Genomic DNA, 22,020 nt, shown 5'->3' on the forward strand with positions numbered 1-22,020 from the left:
AATAAGTGAAAAAGTAGGTTAAAAGAAAAACTAAATCTACTTATATGGATTAAAAAATAAATAAATCCAAATATCCAACAAAATATATATATAAAAAAAAAAGAATCCACAAATTTTCTAGTAAAAGGTTATTCATAACTATACTAGTTAACTTTTCATTTCAATTATTGCTAATTTTGTTTGGGACATCTAAAAATAAAAGAGACATATACCAATATTTTGTATAAGTATTAAGTTGTTTTAGGGATGTTCTTTGTCTCGTTAACCTCAATAGCCATGGTGACAATGGGCAATTAAAAGTCATTGGCTTGTCACTTCTTTTATATTTGATGCCAATAACAGAAACATAAAATTATAAGGCAAAATATTCCTTCCATTAAATATAAAATCATATATATTTTTCTAATTATGGAATTTTTTATAAAAAATTCCATAATTTTTTATTTTAAATTTTTATTGGAGAGAGTCTAAGGCAAAGGAAAAAAAAAAGAGGTGCATCCATTTGAAACCAGAAGCATTGAGATAAGAAAGAAAAGAATGGCATCAGCTTCAGCAGCAATTCTTCCTTATTTCCCTTTAACTTTGAAGCCCAATCCGAGACTGTTTACAAGGGAAAGGAAAACCAACTTTCAACCATCAACTGCAACTGCTTGCTCCCTTTCAGAGGCTTCCCCTCTGTTCCGAGCAGCCAAGCTCACTGTACGCTTCATTCATTCTCTTCTTTTTTCTTTCACTTGCATTTCCCTTTTAACATAACTTGCATAACTGGTAATGCTAGGTTGATTCGTTTGTAAAAAGTGGAATGGTTATTGGACTGGGGTCTGGTCAAACTTCAGCCATGGCCATTCAGTATTTGGGTCAGCAACTTCGTGCACGTGCATTCAAACACATTGTAGGGATACCCACGTGAGTTTTCATTTTCTCATCTCACCTCACTGATGGGTTTTCTCTTTTCTCTTCTCTTTACTGTTCTCTCAAAAGGCTCCATGAGATATTGTGCTACTCTTCTTTTCTATTTTCATCGTTTGGTGATTCTCTATGTTCTCACTTGGCCTTGATAATTAGTATCATCGGCTTTTCTGCTCTAATCGTATTTAATTTCGTTTTCAAGAGAACCAAATTTGTATTGCTTGCTCCTCTACTGTTGCAACTACACTCGGTGATTCGTGTATTTGTATCTGTAAAATATTAAAATTCATGTATTAATATTGTACTTTACACGAAAATTACATGTCATAATTCGTGTCCATATGAAAACATGAAATAAATTTTTTTGGTTTTATTAAACCTATATATAGTTATTGCTAAAATGTTAAGCGGTATCACTTTGGTGTCCTCTTTTCGTATCATGTTTGTGTCATGTCACCATGTTGTGTTTTAGATTATCAAGTCTAGTTGCAGCCTCTTTTTTGGTTTGTTATTTGTTAATACGTGTAAGTTGCTCTGGATTTGTGCAGGTCTGAAGTGAGTGCAAGTGAGGCAGCAAAGGCAGGAATTCCATTAGGAGAGTTTGAAAACAGTTCTCAAGTGGGTCATTACTCAACTGATGAATTTACATTAATTGGGTTTTGACTGTTGCTTTTTTTAGTTCTGCTTGAATGCTTTAATTTTGTTGAACCAACAAAAACCCTTGATCAAGCATTTTCTTGTGAATTTATTCAAGCAAAATCTGCACTAGACTGCAAAGTTTCTTCGTTGTTGCTGGATCACTAGGCATTTACAAGTTCAAAAGGAAATAACAAATTGCCATTAGGAACTACCGTAAGATTATTTTTTTCATAACTTCTATAAATTTGCCTCCAGCCTTTAGACTTTCATGGTTCTGAATTCAATAATAGCATGATATGCTTCTAAGTTCAAACTGTAATATGATAAGACAAAGAGTTGTTTTTTGCAGATTGATTTTGCATTTGATGATGTTGACATAATAGAGGAAAGAACACTAATTTCAGTCATTGGACGCCGAAGATTTCAAGGTGAGGAGTCCATAATCCAAGAGAAGGTGAGTCAAGTTTTATTGTCTGTCCTATTTCCATGGCTCTCTAGGCAGAGCCCTAGTGTGGAAGTTTATCCGAAGACATGTAAGAACTCATGATTTTTGATAGAATTATTGCTCTGAATTTATACAATCTAAAATTAATTGAATTCTATTTCAGTTACTTCACTCTGAAACACCTACTGCTAACTTTCACTTGCAGTTGGTACTAAGCATGGCTGATCAGCTTGTATTCATGGTTACAGAAAATCAGTATAAATGTGGTCTGGAGGGTTCTATTCCTGTTCTAGTTGAATCAGTAAGTAAATAAATTCATCTCCTTGCTTCTGTTGAAAATATGTGAAACCACTCTAATAAACCAAGGAAGGAAGAAAAGGATGAACAGATTAACATTTGTATATTTTTCAGCTCAACTGGATGGACACTGCTGAAAAGATTGATGACCTATTTTTAGGTGATGCAGAGGTATGATATATATATATATATATATATATGTTCATGTGGCTTAGTTCCTTGTAAGTACAATATATATATATATATATATGTATATGTTCATGTGGCTTAGTTCTTTGTAAGTACAAGCTACTTTGTTTTTCCTGATCCATGAGGTTTATGCAACTCATCTTCTACCATTTGCTTTGTACTTAATGTGGTTTTGTTATTTTCCTTCGCCAAAAGAAAGAATAGTTCTAAAGACCATGAGAATCTGATGTTCATGAAGAAATTTTGTTATCTCTAAGTTGATTGATATTAGATGCTGGGAAGGATATGCAAGCCTGCTCAATAAGTATAAATGTTCTCAAAATTGTTTATCTTGCTTAAGGTTTTTTCTTTTGTTTAAGAATTGACTTTTTGGAGGCTAGTTCAGATCATGACGGGATTAAGAGGGCTTAGAAGTCATTCACATTCTTGAGTCAGCTTTACTTGGGACTTCCTTTGACCTAGTGATTAAGGATTATTTGCTACAGTTATAGATACACTGTAGTAAGCACGGGCTCCTGAGTCTTTTTTATATTCTATTTTGTGCTGTATGGTAGGTTCTAATGGTCCAAGTTTCTAGGTTAAAGAGATGACGAGTATATATTCATCTTTGTTGTCATTAGTCCTGCTTTCCTGTTTCTGGAAAGGTTTGTATCAAGAATATGATTAATTAGGCAGCCCTCAGCTTTATTCTGTAGGATATCTTTCTATTTTTTCTAATATTTTTTTTGCTTATTTTCCTTGAAAGTATCAGATTGTCATAGACAATATGTTCTTTAATCTGGCATCCTAAGTTTTGCCCTCATTAGAATTTTAAACCTTTCAGAGAACATTCATAATACTGTAACAGTGATAAATTCAAGATCTTTCATCAATAGAGCATCCTATTCCCAATCATTAGCCTCAGTAAAAGAAACAAAATAAAATTTTTTAAAACTATCATCCAATGGCCTTTTAAAATTTTTCCTAATACATACTACTTGCTAGTGTACTACATACTACTTTCTAGTGTACTAAGTAGTTTCCTTAGCATTGTGCTTTTATAATTGTAATTAGGATGCAGGATATCTAATGAGCTATTCATTTGGTAAATTTTATTAAACTGTAAGTCCTTTTCTACTCTAATGATTTGCTTCCTTTGCTTTGTGAAGGTATGGAGGAGACCAACAATAGGACAAGCAGATCCACTTGGAGGTGACTTTCCATTAGTCACTAGAGAAGGTCATAATATTCTTGATGTCATCTTTACATCTCCTATAGCCAGTCTTGGTAGGTTTGAGAGTCATCATGTTTTAACGAAAATAACAACTCGGAAACTCTTTTTATGACCTACATAAATTTACTTGTAGCCGAAGTTGCTGAAAGCCTTGAAAAGATTGATGGGGTTGTAGATCATGGAGTTGTCTCCAAATTTCCGTGAGTTCCATTTTTCCCTTGTGAACTCTCTTTTCTTGCACAGATAGGATTGAGCTGTTGTTTGATTTTTTGGAGAGGAAACATGAATCTCTCACATGACACGCAGAAAGCAAATCTTGATGATTTTATTATTATTATTATTATTATTATTATTATTATTATCTTACAAGTGTTTGAGTTGGAAGATATGTGATTTTGGCATGAATGGATATTGAATCATTTTACTGTTTTATCCCAATTATGTTTATTGCAGCTATTTAGCTAGTTGAATACAATGGAACACACGAGTTGAAATTCTATCCACATGATGGGGTAGTCCAGGAATTTTTCATAGGATCCTCAGTTTATCTATTGGATAATCAAAATATTGTTGAGAGTTCCGATATGGTGGGTTTGGATTTAGACACATGTTAAAGGGAATTATTTGTTAACTTGTACTTGGAATATTTGTTTACCTTCCACATTAATAGAGGTGATAAAGCTAACTCAACCCAATATGCCTTTAAAATAAGTCAATGACCTGAACCTAACAACCCAAATACAAATATGTAAAACTTGAAATGACAAATGGCCAGATCAAACCAAACTCGAAGGAACCCAAAACCTAGAATAACCTCTCTGCCTTTTGAATCAAATATGGACCTGGCCAATGAGAAAGGTATTTTAGTCTTTAATCAAAATTCATAGTTCATTAAACAATTTTTTATGATCTAAAACTGAATCAAACTAGTACAACTTGTTAAACACAATATGAACTTGATGCACCTAGTAATTCAATATTGAGTATTTTTACCCCACTTTAAATTTTAATTAATTATCAGGTGGTAATTATAAATAGCTAATATCATACAAAAAGTAGGTTTGTCTAGCAACTATAAATTTGCATGAATGAGCATAGTCATTTCAATTTGACAGATGTGAATATGTTTATAATTGACATCGGTAGATATGTTGTTTTTGTGAGAGGTGTGGTGGGTACAAGATAGAGAAACAAAATAGAAGGAAATGCCTTCAAGGCTTGCTGCAAATTGCAAATACTACTTTTCTTTGAACTTATTTTGCTCCCACCAACTACAGTATACAAGAGGGTTAGATTGAATAGTCTTGGGATACAATGAATCCTTGTTTGATAACATCTTGCACTTGTGAGATCAAACCACTAAACACTTTTGATGAGAGGCAGAAATATCTTTCCTAGTCCCTGTTTTCTACAATAAACCGTGTCTAAGAGACTTTTTCTTAATTTGAGAATGAGAAGAAAAGAATTAAATAGGTTCTAATATGTTCAAGTCTTTCAGAGTTTACTAAAATAATTTTTTATATCTCTATTTATAAAGATCAAACTCAAGAGTTGTAACTCTTCAGTTGATTGATGAAACCAGATTGTCTTTTCATTGAGTTCATAACTTTGGGAACTCAATAGGTGTGATTTGCAAACTTTTGCAAGTGAAAGAATGCCTTATGAAAAGGTTTGAAATGAAACTAAACATTACAGTAATGCTATCAAAAATTTGTACTATGACATTAGAATGCCCTCTCACACAAGTCTAATTCCTTTTTGTAATTTTTGTCCCAAAGCTCATTTTCAGGCATGGCATTCCAATACCATTGGTTGGGCATCCTAATGCCTCATTTCTAGGCATGGCATTCGAATGCCATTGATTGGTCAATGCCATAGTGTAAAGTTGAAACATAAGCTATTTTTCACATGATATTCTAATCCCCATGCATGGGCATTTGAATGCCTTATATTGGAAGCTTCTCCAATTGATTTTTCATGTCTTAAATCAATTTCCTTGGTTTGGAACTTTTATCAAAGCTATTGTATAGCTTCTCAATAGCTTGTTTCTCATTCTTTTGATTAATACATCATGTTTAATCAATTAACATTCATACTTTCACTATATTTTAAAAATATTCCAACATGTTTACCATAGACAGCTTTCTGAGAGAGGAAAAGATTGTATTGAGTGGAATTTGAAAGTCTCATCCTGTTGTAAAAGAGGGCAGGTGATCATTATAGTGATTTTAAGTGTCATGTCCAGTATCCAATATAATAGGTAAAGCACAGAAGTTGTAATCAAACAAGGTAGCTTGTTCTCTATTCAAGTTATTTAAACTCCCAGTCATTTTTAGTATGAAGTCATTAGGTTTCAGGCTATTGAAATTTCTGTTTTAGTTCAATTATTTTTAGTTTCTAGCAAAATAATCATGGATATGGCTCCAACCCACCTTTATTCGTGTTGTATCCATGTTGGATGCCTATGTGCATTCAACAAGCTGTATGTGTTTAATGGCACCAGATATGCCAGAAAAAGGTAAGAACTGAAATTGTTATTTCACATACAGCACGGATACGTGATGGGTATGGGATTTAGTTTGTGGTGAAGGGCCAAAAATTTCTTGTCACTGGTGGTGAATAGACATAATGTTCTTGTGGCCATTAAGTGTCAGAAGAGAAGAGAGAAACATTGAGAATAACACAATCTTCCCTTGCTTTAGGCATGATCTATGTTGGTGAGACTTGGACTACTACAAGTGAAAATTTGGACGGTAGATGAAGCCATCAAAGGAATAGATGGTGCAGCTGCTGCTTTGCTTAACCAGCCCTGAAGAAAAAGAAAATAAGTTTAAAAGTGGATGGCACTAGGACATACAATTGGGTTGGGTAAAGTGGCCTATGTTTGGATGCTGTTAATGTAATATTTACATTAACAGATGGTTTCAAACCTTATTGGATAAAAACTTTTAAGCATATAAAGATTATATAATATGTACTTCATAGTGAAGTTACCTTTATGACAAAAAAGAAAATTTGCACCTGATTTGTTTATGCAAAATTAAAATTATAATATATATATATATATATATATTCTAATTGTTGTATCCATTTTTAAACATCACCATATGTCCACGACCAAAGCTGACCTCAGATAATGGGATATAAGTCTTAGTTTGTTGTTGTTGTTGTTATTGTTGTTTTGTATCATATGTTCATGACCAACATATCAGATCTTATCCATAATCTGTTGTCTGTATCTGTGCTTCCTAGATGGGGAGCCAACATTAGAGCCACAATCCCAAGAGTGACTAATCCTCCTTCTGCAAAGTCAATCCTATGATTTTAGCCTTAGGGTTGATTAATTCCTTATTTATTTAAAGTTAGACCTCTCTAATTTCTCTTGTACCTGAGTACGTAGATAAATGTTTCTTGCAGCACGTATCAGGGAAAGCCCTTCACTCAAACTGTCTTCATTTTTCATTGAAACTTATTGAACTGAGATAACTTTACTTTGCGTGTTGTCAGTCTAATCAAATTAAGCTAAAGTTAACTACCATAGCACTAAACGAAATTTAAAAGTCAGAGATATGGATGAGAATGAGATAAACCTGGGTGCTCATAATCTCTATTCTTCTTTATGATAAATATGCAGTTGTCTATGCTTTCTACTCAAATCAAGCCACTATTAGTTGTTGTATATCCCCCCATCCAGACAAAACAAATACATGCAAACGCGCACGTGCGCGCGCGCGCACACACACACACACACACACATATATATACACTTACCCAATAATATTTCACTGATTTGGTGTATTTCCCTTATTAATTATTATATCATGTTTAATCTAACCTCTTCCTGATATGATGGACAACAGATGCAAAGCAATTGTTGCTTCTGAAAGTGGATTGTCAATTGTTGATAATATTCCAACAAATGCAGTTGGGGGAGTTTAATCAAGCAAGCTTGCTGCATGTACCATTGCAGCTCTATGGTATACTTCTTTCATGTTGGCTTCAGATTGATATTATAAAATAGGGACATTTCTTAAGATATGAACATTATAAATCGAATGTTGGTATATAAAATTCTCTTACTACTGAGAGAGATCATTGAGGTTTTCACTCAATATCTGTAGCCTTTTGTCTGTCTGTCCATAATCAAACTTGTAACTCAAGTCACGCATTACCATCTTGGGGATGTTATGATGTAAAAACTACCATGTATGCTTGATGTTGTACTTTATATCAGATACTTAATTGTTTCCTTTGTAATTTAAACAGGCTTATTCAGTGCAGGAGTTTTAAATTCTTTCTGTAAGAGATTGATTTGGTACAGTTTGAGCACTTGTACAGTTGTCTGCATGGTCAATGCTTTTTGTTGTATTTTCTTTTTGGTATTTGAAGTTTTTAGTGATTGATCTCTGATTATTGAAATTAAGAGTTCAATATTTTATCAATAGATCATATGACTGTTGCCTGTTGACAGTACTTCTGACTGTATTTTCCTTCCGCAATATCCAAGTATTAGGATTTGAACGTCTTATTTGTTAGGTTTCTGGGAAAGAATCCACTCTATTCCCTAAACAACATTGGTGAATATGCAGTAAACTCTCAGAAAATACATGGATTTTGCTTTTGGGTGAAAAGAAAATTATATTCGAGGAATGAGTCAATGAAGTGCAGCAGGCGCAATCACTTTTAAATGAAGACAATGTCATGTTATATAAGTCATTTATTTTCTATCTCGAAATTTTTCAATCTAAAATTTTCCATAAAATATCACATTTTAAGAATAATTATATGAATTAATTAAGTTAAGTTTTGAATTTAACTCAAAAAAATTTAGAAATAATTAAAGGAGACCAATGAATGAATGACTTTTATTATAGTGCAAAAATCACAAAACTAGGGTTGGTAGCCTAGCCCGTAACTGACGGGTTTCGATCCGATCTGACCTCATAGGATCGGATTTTTATTTTTTGAAAATCGAGTTTCGAGTTGAGTTGGGTCATATATTATTAAGAAAAAGTAAAGTTCGGGTTTTAGGCAAATCGACTTGATCCGACCCGATATTATATAAAAAATTATTTTTTAATTATTTTTTTAATTTTTAATATATATATATATTTAAAAAATAATATTTTATTAATTTCGGATCGAGTTGGATCGGGTACGGGTTATACAATATCGGGTCGGGTTCAGGTATAAAAAAAAAATTTCTTGGGTCAGGTTGGGTTTAGAACGAGCAAAAATCTGTCCCGACCCGACCTATTACCAACCTTACACAAAACACCTTATTTGAATGATTAAAAAACAAACCAAAAAAGTAATGCATAAAATTGGTGAGAATTTTGGAAGAGAAACGACCAAGCTTTTGCCATGCTAAGTGTCTATAAAATCATCTTTCCTTGCACTTTCATGAGATGCTTTTGTGCTTAAATCTTTCATAAAAAATGAAAACGAAATGATCAACAAAAACACGACCAGTTTCTCGTAGTTTAGAAGCAAAAATTAAATTGTTTTTCATAGAAATAATTTTTCAATAAATAATAATAATAATAATAAAATGAAACTGATAATTGTATAAAAAGAATGGTCCTTGTCAATATCTTCTAATGCATATGAGATACTTATAATGCTAATTATCTATAAAAATTCTAAAATTTTTACAACTCTATAATTATCTACAACATTATTTGTAGAGACACTAAAAATTCTAAAATTTTTACGATTCTATAATTATCTACGACACTGTTTGTAGAGATACTTATATTTATTAACCTTTTACATATTCACCTTTCTATTGATCATATTATGTAAATAGAGCTTAATATATAAATTTTATTTAAATTTTTTTCAAATAAAAGTAATTTAAAATTAATGGAAACTAGAGATGTCTTGAATCGAATAACTTTATAAGCTACTATCAAAATACTAATCAGTAGTTTCATAAGAGCTAGAAAACCAAGCTAGAAATGAAAAAATTGGTAGGTTGGAGTGATCCGACATGCTATAATGCCTAGCACCATATTGTAGAGTGTCAGACTAAAGCAGCACGATTAAAATACATATTATGTTGGCATGCCTCAAATTTTCAAAATAGATGGTTTAGCATGGCATAAAGCCTATAAATTTTAAAGTGCTTGATCATGCTGTGTTGGGCCTAACATGATGGGTTATTGCCATTTTTAATGGTGTGGTGTTTGTAGTTTAGAATGTGGTGTATCTTACATTGAGTAGAAATATCATTTATATATGATTTAAAAGAGATTACTTATGTTATTTAAATAATTGAGCTAAGTGTTGGAGTGGACCAAGTCATTTGGACTTGCTAGGAGTTTTTTTAATGGATCAGACAATTTTAAAAGTAAAAAAAAAAAAACACTTGGGCACTTGAGACATTTGCGCTTGTTTGGTAAATAGATTTAATTTTTAATCTTTTGACTTTTTTTATTTCAAAATATTACTAATTCTAAATAAACATGTTTGAACAGAAAAAACATGATTGTTTAAATAAAGTTTATTTAAATAAGAAAACATTACTATGCAGAATGTCATGACTTTTTGAATTTGTTTAATTGGTGACTGTTCATTTGTTATAAATAGATCTTTCTACCGGATCAATTTCACTACTTCTAATTTAAAGAGTTTTTGAGGCTTTGTTGTATCCTATAAGTATAATTGCCTTTAACATAGTATTTTTCATGCCTCAAAGCCATATTTTCTTCTTTCATATTATTTTTGTTTTCTTATATTTTTTAATAATTTAAAGGCCATTATGGATACTACATCTATTGTTATCCTTACTGCTACTATGAATTTGGAATCAAGTATGAAGGTTCATTTTCAAAATCAAGATGTAATTAGACTTGATCGTTTTAATTGATCAAACTACACTAGGTGGAAAGACCAAATGGTTTTTCTGTTGAGTGTATTAAAGATGTTTTATGTACTTGATCCAAATTTGGAACCAATTCCAAAACCAACTTCTAAAGATTCTGACGATGTTAAGGCAATAAAAAGCAAACATTAAGAAGATGAACTAGTCTGTTAAGGTTATATTTTGAATTCATTATCTGATCGTCTATATAACCTATACAAAAATATGAAAACACCAAAAGAGATATGGACTACTCTTGAACACAAATACATGAACGAAAAAAAAGATACAAATAAGTTTCTGGCTTTGAAATACTTTGAATTTTCAATAACTGATGACAAACCAATCATGAATCAAGTGCACAAGTTGCAAATTCTGGTTTCTAAGTTAAGTGAGCTAAAAATTAAAGTTCTTAATTCACTTCAAGTTAGAGCTATTTTGTTAAAACTTCTTCCTTCTTGGAATGGATATAAAAAGAAAGTTTTACATTTAATAGATACTTTCACTACTGAAGAATTTTAGACTCACATACAGATTGAAACGAAAAATTATGCAAGAGATGCACTCTTTTTTAACAGTTCCAATGTGAATTTTATAAGTGGACAAAATTTTAAAAAAACTCACAAGTCTTCTAGTAAATTTCAAAATAATTTTAAAGTCAAGAAAAATGGATTTAAGAAATCCAAATTTAACAAGAATAAAATGTATTTCTATTATGGAAAGAAAGAACATTTGATTAAAGATTGCATATTTAAAAATGCTGAGATTAAGATTGGTTATAGTTTTGAAAACAAGGCAAATCTAGTTGAGCAAGAAATTAATGAACTTATTGCAATGGTGACTGACATGCAAATTGGAATGATCATCAAGGTTCATATGGCTATTGTAAATAAATCATTTGATTGGTGGCTAGATTCTGGTGCAACAATTCATCTTTGCAAAAACAAAGAGTAGTTCAAAACCTATGAGGAATGCAAGAGACTAGAAAACATCCTTATAGGAAATCATGTTCCTACCAAAGTGATTGGAAAAGGAACAGTTGAATTGAAATTCACCTTAAGACATAAACTAACTTTACTTAATATTCATGTTCTTGAGATTAGAAAGAACCTTGTATTTGTAAATCTATTATGTAAGAAAGGCTTTAAGATTATACTAACGTCTGATAAAGTTATAGTGTTCAAAAATGGTGTATTCATTGAAAAAAGATATTCCAATGATGGTATGTTTAAACTAAATATGGATGAAATAAATAATGTTTCTATTTATGTTGTTGAGCATTCTTCTTCTTTATGGCATGCTAGATTAGGACATTTAAATTATCAATATATGAATCATATGACTAAGCATTGTTATATAACATATTAGAAAAATCATGACATTAAATGTGAAATCTATGTCAAAGCAAAAATGACTAAAAAACCTTTTCCTAAAGCTGAAAGAAATACATGATTGTTAGAACTTGTACATTTTGGTATTTGTGACTTAAATGGTTTATTGATAAGGGAAGGAAAAATGTATTTTATAACATTTATAGATGATAGTTCTAGTTATACTTTTGTATATCTAATGAGAACAAAAAATGAAGCTTTTGATAAATTTAAATAATATAAATAAATTGTTGAAAATCAAAAGGAAAAGAAAATCAAAATTCTTCTAACTGATCGGGGTGACAAATATTTTTCAGATTCATTTCTCTTTTTTGTAAAGATAATGAAAATTTTGATCAAAAGATAGCCCTTTATGCACTTTAACAAAATAGTTGAGCCGAAAGGAAAAATAGAACCTTAGTTGATATGGTAAATAGTATATTATTAAATACTAAATTACCTCTAAATCTTTGATGAGAAGCACTTTTAATAGCATACCATACGAATAATAGAATTCTTTCAAAGAAATTCTTGAAGACACCACATGAACTTCAGAATCATTGCAGAAAACCAAATTTAGATTATTTTAAAGTGTGGGGTTATATTACCTTTTATAAAATACATAATCCTCATAAAATAAAATTAAGATCTAGAGGTATTAAAAGTATTTTTGTCGGTTATGCATAGAATTCAAAAGCATATAGACTTTTTGGTTTAAATACTAATGTTATTGTGGAATCTATTCATATAGAATTTTTTGAAAGTAAATTTATATGTGATACTAAAATTGATATGGAGAAACAAATTAAAATGATTTCTATGACTAGAAATAAAAAAAAAAAAAAGAAAGTAATGACTCTATTGAACTTATAAGGAGAAAAGAACTAGAAAAGAGAACATTTTACCTTTTGATTTTATTTCTCCAAATTTTATAGTTTCATAGTAAAAGGAAATAAAACCAAAGTGCTTAATAAAACACCAATTATACTAAATATAGATGAAGACCTTAAAATATTTAATGAAGCTATGACTTCAAGAGATGTTACTTTTTGGAAAGAGGCTATTAATGATGAAATAGACTCACTTATGTCCAATAATACATGGGTCTTGATCGATTTACCTTCAAGTTCTAAACCTATAGAATGTAAATGGGTGTTTAGAAAGAAATATAATACAGATGGTTTTGTACAAACCTTTAAAATAAGATTAGTTGCAAAAGGTTTTAAACAAAAAGAAGGCATAGATTATTTTGATACATATGCTCTAGTTGCTAGAATAACATCCATTTGAGTTCTTATAGCTTTGACTTCCATTTATAAATTATATGTGCATCAAATGGATGTTAAGATAATCTTTTTAAATGGTAACTTAAAGGAAAAAGTATACATGAAACAATCAGAAGGTTTTATTCTTCCACGTAATGAGAATAAAGTTTGTAAATTAATTAAGTCATTTTATGGGCTAAAGCAAGCTTCTAACAATGGCATGAAAAGTTTGTTTCAACCATAGTAGCCAATGATTTTAAACATAATGGAATGAATAAGTGTTTTTACTCAAAATTTACTAAAGAATATAGAGTTATAATATGTCTCTATATGAATGATATGCTAATTTTTAGTCCTGATATGATTGGCATAAATGAAACCAAAAGGTATCTGATTTCTAATTTCAAAATGAAAGATTTGAATGAAGTTGATACCATTTTAGGAATTAAAGTTAAGAGATATAACAAGGGTTTCATACTTAATCAAAGTTATTATATTGAGAAACTACTTAATAAATTTAAATATCTTAATATAAAAGAAGCTAATACTCCATATGATACAAGTATAAAACTAACAAAAAATCAAGGTTATGTAATTGCACAACTTGAATATGCTAGTGCTATTGGAAGTGCTATGTATGCTATGCATTATACTAGGTCAGACATAACTTTTACTATTTGTAAGTTATCAAGATATACAAGTAAGCCTAGTATAAGTAATTGGAAAGCCATAGGAAGAGTTTTAGGTTATCTTAAAAGAACTAAAGATTTAGGCTTATTTTATTTCAAATTTTTAACTATTTTGGAAGGCTATTCAGATGCAAGTTAGATCACTAGTATAAGTTGCATTTCAAATTTACTTCAGGATGGATGTTTACCTTTGGAGGTGGTGTAATTAATTGGGCATCCAAGAAACAAACTTGCATTTCACATTTAACTATAGAATCTAAATTTATGGCTTTAACTACGGCAAGCAAGAAAGCTGAATGGGTAAGAAATTTATTAATGGATATAGAGTTGTGGCCATAACTAATGACAACTATTTCCTTGTATTGTGATAGTGATGCTACTATGTCTAGAGCTTACAGTGAAATTCATAATGAAAAATCTAAACATATTAGTCTAAGACATGATTATATCAAAGAATTGATAAAAAATGTGATGATTATCATAATATATGTTAAATTTGCTAACAACTTAGCAGATTCGCTTACCAAGGTGCTACCTAAAAATTTGATAAAAAGTACGAATGGGTTTAAAATTCCTTTTAGACACCAATAATAAGAACCTAACTTTGAATTAGTAACCTCTAATTGCAAAGTTTAGTAGGTAACAAGAAGTTATTGTTATGTGTCTGTAAACACTAGTCAACCTATTCTAAATATTTGAAATACTAGTGTAAGCCGTTACATAAATAGATGATGAAATTGAACTCTTAATAGAGTTTATAATTAAATGTCTATAGCAATAGAGACATAAACAAGAAACTCCATCTATATAAATATAGAAGCGGTGCCGCTTCAACAAGAAAATTAAAAACTTTCTTGCTAATGTTTATGAATGGCCATAATAGTATTAAAGCGATTATAAACCTCTGACATAATAGTAAATAAATATTATGTGTATTATATCTTCAATTTTAATACTAAGAGTTGAGGTTCAATCTGTGGACACTATCAACTTAGTTAAAATTCTAAGGTATATATGCTAATTGAAGGTTTAAATCGAAATATATTTTATTGTATTCATAATATTTATTTGTGTAAAATATCAAAGATTAAGCACCAATATTCCAAACTAGTAGAGGATTATTGGTAGTTTAGAATGTGGTGTATCTCACATTGAGTAGAAATATCATTTATATGTGGTTTAAAAGAGATTACTTATGTTATTTAAGTAATTGAGTTAAGTGTTAGAGTGGGTCAAGTCTTTTGGGCTTGCTAGGAGTTTTCTTACTAGGTCAGATAATTTTAAAAGTCAAAAGATAAGCATTTAGACACTTGGATAGGCTCGTTTGACAAATGGATTTAATTTTTAAATATTTAATTTTTTTTATTTTAGAATATTGTTAATTATGAATAAACATATTTGAATAGAGAAAACATGACTGTTAAATAAAGCTTATTTAAACAAGAAAACATGACTATACAAAATGTCATGACTTTTTAAATTGGCTTGATTGGTAATTGTTCATTTGTTATAAATAGATTTTTTTGCCTGATCAATTTTGTTACTTCTGATTTAGAGAGTTTTTAAGGTTTTGTTGTATCATGTAGGTATAATTGTCTTTAAGATAGTGTTCTTCAGGCCTTAAAGCCATATTTTCTTCTTGTATATTATTTTTGTTTTCTTAAATTTTCTAACATGTGGACTATTGAGGTGAGTAAGAAGGATAATATTGGATAGTAAATAAATATATATTTGTTATTATTTGATTCGTTTACATCGGATTCAAATAGTTACAAATGAATAATTAGTAGATTCAAATAGAAGATTTACTGTTTGTGATAAATTCAGATTGAATATGGGTAGTATTTTTAGTATCCAATATTTAATCCATTTAAGCTTTAATAAATAATCCAACCTCATATACTGAAAATTTCAACAATTTATACATCATACTTCACTAATGTAACTGTGGTTCAATGTTGACTATTTGCAACGTACTATTTACGATAGTAACTCAAACACAAACAAAAATAAAGTAAACAATATATTCATGTCTTCATGTGTCTTATATTAGAATATTGCTATCATTTCAGACTATATAATTCAGCACGTTTTAGTGCCTAAACGACATTGATTTCTTAACTTTTCTCTGATACAATTAAGCAACCACCATGGAGCTTTCTTTAGTCATTTTACTTGCTCATATTATTCTTATACTTGTTGTTGCCATCTTTGCAGTCAAACTTAGACCCAGATTAAATGGTGCAAAAGACCTTCTACTAGAGAGCTTGGGAAGGCCTATAATGGGTGAAACCCTTGAATTCCTAGGAGCTTGGGATGACCTTCCATTAAAATAATGCTTGATGTTATACTTTATATCAAATACTTTATTGTTTTCTTTGTAATTTAAACATGTTTATTTAGTGTAGGAGTTTTAAATTCTTTCTATAAGAGATTGATTTGGTACAATTGAGCACTTCTTGTACAATTATTTGCATGGTCCCTACTTTTTGTTATATATATTTTTTTGGTATTTGAAGTTTTTAGTGATTGATTTTTGATTATTGAAATTAAGAATCTAATACTTTATCAATAGATTATATGATTGTTGCCTGTTGGTAATGCTTCTTGTTGTATTTTCCTTCAACAATATCCAAGTATTAGGATTTGAACGTCTTGTTTGTTAGGCTTTTAGGAAAGAATATGCTTATCCATGTAAACAACATTGGTGAATATACAGTAAACTCTAAATATATATATATATATATATATATATAGATTTTGCTCTAAATCACCTTTTAAAAGTAACTATATGAACTAATTAAATTAAATTTTGAATTTGATTAAAGAAAATTTAGAAATAGTTAACGTAGATCGATAAATAAATGACTTTTATTATAGTGCAAAAATCACAAAACGTCTTATTTGAATGATTAAAAGACAAACCAAAAGACTAATGCATAAAATTGGTAAGAATTTTGGAAGAGAGATGACCAAACTTTTGCCATACTAAGTGTCTATAGAATCATCTTTCCTCACACTTTTATGAAAATGCTTCTGTACTTAAATCCTTAATAAAAAATGAAAACAAAAAGATCAACAAAAACATGGCTAGTTTTGCATAGTTTAAAAGCAAAAATTAAATTGTTTTTCATAGAACTAATTTTTCAGTAAATAATCTATAATCTATAACTATATATTAAAGCTGTCCCCTTAAGATGAGATGGGACAACTAAGCAATGTAATTTAATTCAATTGAGGGTTAGATTTTGGAAAGAACTTATGAAATTAAGGGTTAATTTGGGAAAAAGCTTTTTTAGAAGCTTTTCTATTGAAGCATACAAAGCAATGGTATCTCTTTTGTTGAATGAATCACCAGCAGTAATTGTAAATTTTAAAACTTATCAATTACCCTCATCAATCTGCCATTATTAATTTCTTCAATCTTTATTTAGGAGTGATGATTTTTTTTTATTTTTTTATTTTTTTTTCATTGAATTTTCAAACTAAAACATATTAATTGTTTTTTTGTTTATTATTTGTTGGGAAGTAGTCACCAAAAAGCTAATGATTCTATAAGAAGCACTATATTTTTTTTCAATGAAAATTTTAGAGGTTTAACTAATTGCTTTTTTTTTTTTCAATGGATTTGCATAGTTTTTGTTTTCCTATTTTTTGTGGTGTTTTATCTAATGTTTTTACCTGGTTCAGTAATGTACAAATCTCAAGATTCCTTTTCGGATGATAAAGATTTTGTATTTGGAGAATTAAAGTACTTGAAAAGATGGGTGGGTTGGATTTTGGTGAAGATATTAGATTGGAATGGAAATCAATCCATGTTTTGGGTATAAAAGTGATTTTTTGGCTCTTTGAGTTGTGTTTGCTTTGTTTGCTTTCATTTTCTCTTATTTTTTCACAAAAAAAAAAGATAGAAACTTAGATGTACAAAACTTTGGCTTTGACAATCGTATTTTATCTTTCTTCTTTGTTAAATTCATCTTCATATAATAAGTTTTATGATATTTTCTCCCTTTGCAGCAATGATTGCACCTATAATTGTAGCTTTGATAGTAGGTCTCTTAGGATAGGCTTATTAGACTACAAAGCCACTCCCTTCAAATATATGTGGCTTACTTGATGGGTCTCTTATAACTTTCCCTAGAGTTAAGCTCAGTGATGGGAATCATTTGGCTTATAGAAAAGTAATAGTTTTTAAGAAAAAGGTAAAGTACAAAATTGTTGTCAATTATGACTTTGACAACTCTAAAGATTTGAATTTACCTGCACCGCAAGTATGAACTTTTGATTATTTATAATTTTACACACTTTATCATTTATTTATCTAAATTCGAATTAATATGGAGGGATGAATGCAAGTTTGCAATATTGAGACAAGTTAGAAAATATGTTTATGAGCACTTCTATCCATTCTTTGTAAATTGCTTATGCTAGGAACATAAATGTTTTGATTGATTTTGGTTGGCATTTTATTCGCATTCTGGATAACAGTATATGCCAAAAATTTCAGCATGTTGTATGAATAAGTTACATGGGATTAAATAGATATTGATAGAAAAAAAAGAGTGAACAAGATTTTACTCAAGGCCAGAGTTAGCAAAATGTTATGCCTATCAATAAGATTGCTAAACCATTATGTAGAGCATGGCTTATGATCAAGATAATGATGTTCAATATGAAAAAAAAAGAGTAAATGGAACATCACTTTAGTTGCTAATTTTTTCTTTGTTTGTTGTTTTGATAACCTAATTACACAAATTAGTTCAAGTGTAAAATACATTCTTGTAATAGGCTCTATTTCTAATTGTGTAGATAAACAACCTTTATATTCTATTACTATAATAGTATATTGCACTTAAATTATTAATGTACCACCATGTTTGGGTATCATTTAATTGCAAATTGAATGTAGATGTATCTATGGCATCATTGACTAAGTTGTTATTCAACTCGACAGGTTTTATTAGCGTAATGATTTTCAACATCTCAGTCAGTTACAAGAATATCTATTCCAAAAAAGTCATGGTGACTTTTTTTAAAACTCTTAGCCTTTTTTTTAAAAAGAATCAAACAGAATTCTTTCATTCCTTCTATTTTACACATCCTTTTATTTTTTCAGTTTGTGTAGGACTTAGAATTTTTATTTTAACTAATAAATTTTTTATAGTAATTGTTATTTTTTCATATGCAGATCGATATGGATAGTACAAATGACTATGCTTATATTTCAATCATTTCTTTCTTAGTCTATATTTCTCCAGCCATCAGTGTAAGTAAAAATTATTTAAGGGCAGTTGGATATTTTTAAAAAATTAAAACATGAAGCACTAGTCTTTTAAAGCATTCCATGTTTTCCCACCTACCTATTGCAATTCGAAGGTCTTCAACTAATAAAGTATGAGTTCAATGATGCTATTACTCAAGTGGGTATGACTAAATTCATCTTTGATCTCTTTTGGGTGGGAATATTTTACCATATCTATAATCAAATACCATTGTTTTTACATTTTTTTACAAGTTTTATTGTTTTCAAGTAATTTCATTCTTATTGTTGCCTTATACGAACCTGTTTGACATGGTACATCTTAACATTATTATACTAAGTAGATGAAGATTTTTTTTTTTTTTTGCTATGCAGTAGGCTACCAACACGTTGAAATGGGTGGCAGCACTTACCCATGTAGTTGGCAATGTGCTGAAACATGTGTTTGTTATTGGCTTTTCAATCCCGATCTTTGATAGGTTTATATCTTACATATTTACACTTATTTGAAGAATTATTTTGTTTCTTTGTGTCTGGACTTAAAATTTTGGAGCTAATATCTAACAATTTACTTTTTACAGAAAATAAGATTTCAACACAGACAAGCAAAGAAAAAACCATAGCAATTGCTGGAGTAGCAATGTATTCTTTCATCAATACCAAGATGGAAGAAGAGAAACGAGTGAGTAAAACATTTTAACAAAAACACACATAATAATAAAACTGATTACTATAATTAACCTTTAATTTAGAATTGAATTGATCCAACTATCCAAATTCTTAAGTCAACATAGATTTTTGAATAAAAGCCATAAAAATACATGAAGTTGAAAAAATTATAAAAGGAAAATAATGTCCATAATAAAAAAATATAAGGATACAATATTGTTTGTCATTTTTGTCACCATATAATTAGAGAATAACATCTCATGTATGAAGAACTATGAATCTCCCTTTAAGTGGTATTGCATCAACTGTTTAAGTGATTAAAATAATTTAGGTGAAATGCCACTATTTAAGGCTGTAGAATTTAGTAAAACTGCAATGAAAAAGTATTTAGTGTAACAAGTTGAAGAAGTTGGAAATCTACGTGATCATTATAGAAGAGATGATGGGATCACAATTCTTTATACTGTTGTAATTGGTCAAAACTTTGGTATCTCTTTTTGTTTTCACCATTTACCAATGTAATTATGATTATTAATGGTTTTGTTTAACTCAACGTTTTTCTCGACTTTCAATGTAGACAAAGCTATTTGGTTACTAAACAAGGATCCAATGCTTGTAACTTATAAAACAAGAATGGCGAGATAATTTTCCACCTATTAACTAGGATGCAAACTAGATTTAAGAGTACTTCTCATATGAACAAATTGGAGGAGTTCATTTACTATTGTAAGTATTATAACTACAATTCTAGTAGGATAAAAAAATTATTTTTGTTTATGGCCCATTTCTTTGAATTGAATCTTTATGTTATATTTAAGAAATTTTCACTATTTGAAAATTTTTGTTCTATTTACAAGCTTTTTTAGCCATTCAGATGATGATAATGAAGTAGGTCAGTGTTGCTCAAGTCAGATGGATGATTTAGAGTGTCGCAAGTTGAGCAAAAGCCACTATATGTCAAAAAGCTATATAGGTAATGGCTAATTACTCATTTTTTAGAATCTATTTAGTTGGGTAAACATAGATTTTTTGCTTCCAATCAAGTCAAATATAAATTTATTATTTTATATATACATGTCTAAAGAGAACAAAATTGGATATGTTTTTGGTAATGTTTAAATAATTAATTTGAATCTTGATTTAAAGTAGACCTTATTGTTTTTATATGTGGGATGTTTATGTTGATTTTTATGTTTGTTACCTTACTGTAATGCAGGTTACTTATGCCTTAGGTCATTTGCAAAATAAAGCTACTTTAGCTGCACTTAGCAATATATTTAGGGTTGTGAGTGAACACCCAATGGTTAGGCATAAAACTTCTAAAGTTATCAGTCCCATTACAGGTAAAGATTATGTGATGTTAATAATCTTACATAAAATTTCATATTTATGAGGGTTAATAATAAGCCTATTTTAAGCTCTTCTTTTATTGTTCTTATAAGGGGTAGACAATAAGTGTTGTTGAGCCAAGATATCTGATCACTCTCTTTCGCACAAATTCTTGGATGATTACTATGACTTATGAATGTTGCTTCTTTATTGTCTGACCTTTTGGGTTAGTCTAATTGAATTCCACATTATGTCTATGCTAAAGATAATCAAAGTAAATTTGAGTTATTTTCTTATATATTTTAAAATTTTAATTATGCTAAATAAAAAAAACTATAGTAAAGCATGGGCATCGTTCTAGTAATAATAATAATAATAATAATAATAATAATAATAATAGTAATAAAGAAATGCAATATGGTGATGAATCATTCAAATAAGCTAGTGAAACCAAGAATATCATCCTTTTTTAACAAAAAGGTACAATAAGGTTTTGATGGTTTTAGTTGTTAAGCCAAGTGATAGAGCCTCGTCATTAATAGCCACAAATAAATGCAACTTTTACGAACTATATATATAGTTTCTTAATTGTCATATAATATTATTCTCGTAAGTGAGATAAAAAATTAATAAAAGAAAGACTAAATGATAATTTTTAAGAAAAAAATAAAATATAATTAAATAAGATTGATCATTGTATAATAAAGGAGACCTTTGTTTGTCCCTTCTAATGACTATGAGATATTTATAATTCTAATTATCCATGAAAATTCTAAAATTTTTATGACTTTATAATTATCCATGAAATTGTTTGTAAAGATACTTATATTTATTAACCTTTTACATATTCACCTTTCTATTGATCACATTATGTAAATAAA

General features: G+C 29.5%; 2 protein-coding genes across 3 annotated transcripts; both read left to right on the forward strand.

Annotated features, from left to right (window-relative positions):
* The first annotated feature begins 463 nt into the window (after positions 1-463).
* Positions 464-7,949, forward strand: LOC111274101 (NagB/RpiA/CoA transferase-like superfamily protein). Of its 2 annotated transcripts, none has more exons than XM_089755804.1 (9): positions 464-699; positions 779-906; positions 1,458-1,527; positions 1,898-1,976; positions 2,242-2,294; positions 2,405-2,461; positions 3,628-3,745; positions 3,826-3,892; positions 7,553-7,949. In XM_089755804.1, exons 1-9 carry the CDS (start codon positions 538-540, stop codon positions 7,629-7,631), a joined length of 813 nt encoding a protein of 270 aa, XP_089611930.1. In that variant the 5' UTR covers positions 464-537; the 3' UTR covers positions 7,632-7,949. The 2 variants fall into 2 exon arrangements, with proteins under 2 accessions (XP_089611930.1, XP_022714488.2); XM_022858753.2 differs by having other exon boundaries at positions 465-699; positions 1,898-2,002; positions 2,199-2,294.
* A 10,795-nt stretch (positions 7,950-18,744) lies between these two features.
* Positions 18,745-19,841, forward strand: LOC111274329 (triose phosphate/phosphate translocator, chloroplastic-like). The gene is made up of 5 exons (XM_089755173.1): positions 18,745-18,903; positions 19,070-19,145; positions 19,258-19,370; positions 19,520-19,618; positions 19,725-19,841. Exons 1-5 carry the CDS (start codon positions 18,745-18,747, stop codon positions 19,839-19,841), a joined length of 564 nt encoding a protein of 187 aa, XP_089611299.1.
* Positions 19,842-22,020: the final 2,179 nt, after the last annotated feature.

The sequence above is a fragment of the Durio zibethinus genome, chromosome 26 (genome assembly GCF_047325235.1).
Source record: "Durio zibethinus cultivar Kanyao isolate XHJ-2024 chromosome 26, ASM4732523v1, whole genome shotgun sequence".
In the NCBI taxonomy this organism is placed as follows: domain Eukaryota; kingdom Viridiplantae; phylum Streptophyta; class Magnoliopsida; order Malvales; family Malvaceae; genus Durio; species Durio zibethinus.

Bases quoted from the DNA above. Each gene is read 5' to 3' on its own strand.
- LOC111274101 (XM_022858753.2), top strand. From the start codon at position 538: ATGGCATCAGCTTCAGCAGCAATTCTTCCTTATTTCCCTTTAACTTTG. The intron at 2,295-2,404 runs GTAAGTAAATAA...TATATTTTTCAG, and splicing joins TTCCTGTTCTAGTTGAATCA to CTCAACTGGATGGACACTGC. The intron at 3,893-7,552 runs GTGAGTTCCATT...GATGGACAACAG, and splicing joins GGAGTTGTCTCCAAATTTCC to ATGCAAAGCAATTGTTGCTT.
- LOC111274329 (XM_089755173.1), top strand. From the start codon at position 18,745: ATGTACCACCATGTTTGGGTATCATTTAATTGCAAATTGAATGTAGAT. The intron at 19,146-19,257 runs GTGTAAGTAAAA...TGCAATTCGAAG, and splicing joins CTATATTTCTCCAGCCATCA to GTCTTCAACTAATAAAGTAT. The intron at 19,371-19,519 runs CCATTGTTTTTA...GCTATGCAGTAG, and splicing joins ACCATATCTATAATCAAATA to GCTACCAACACGTTGAAATG.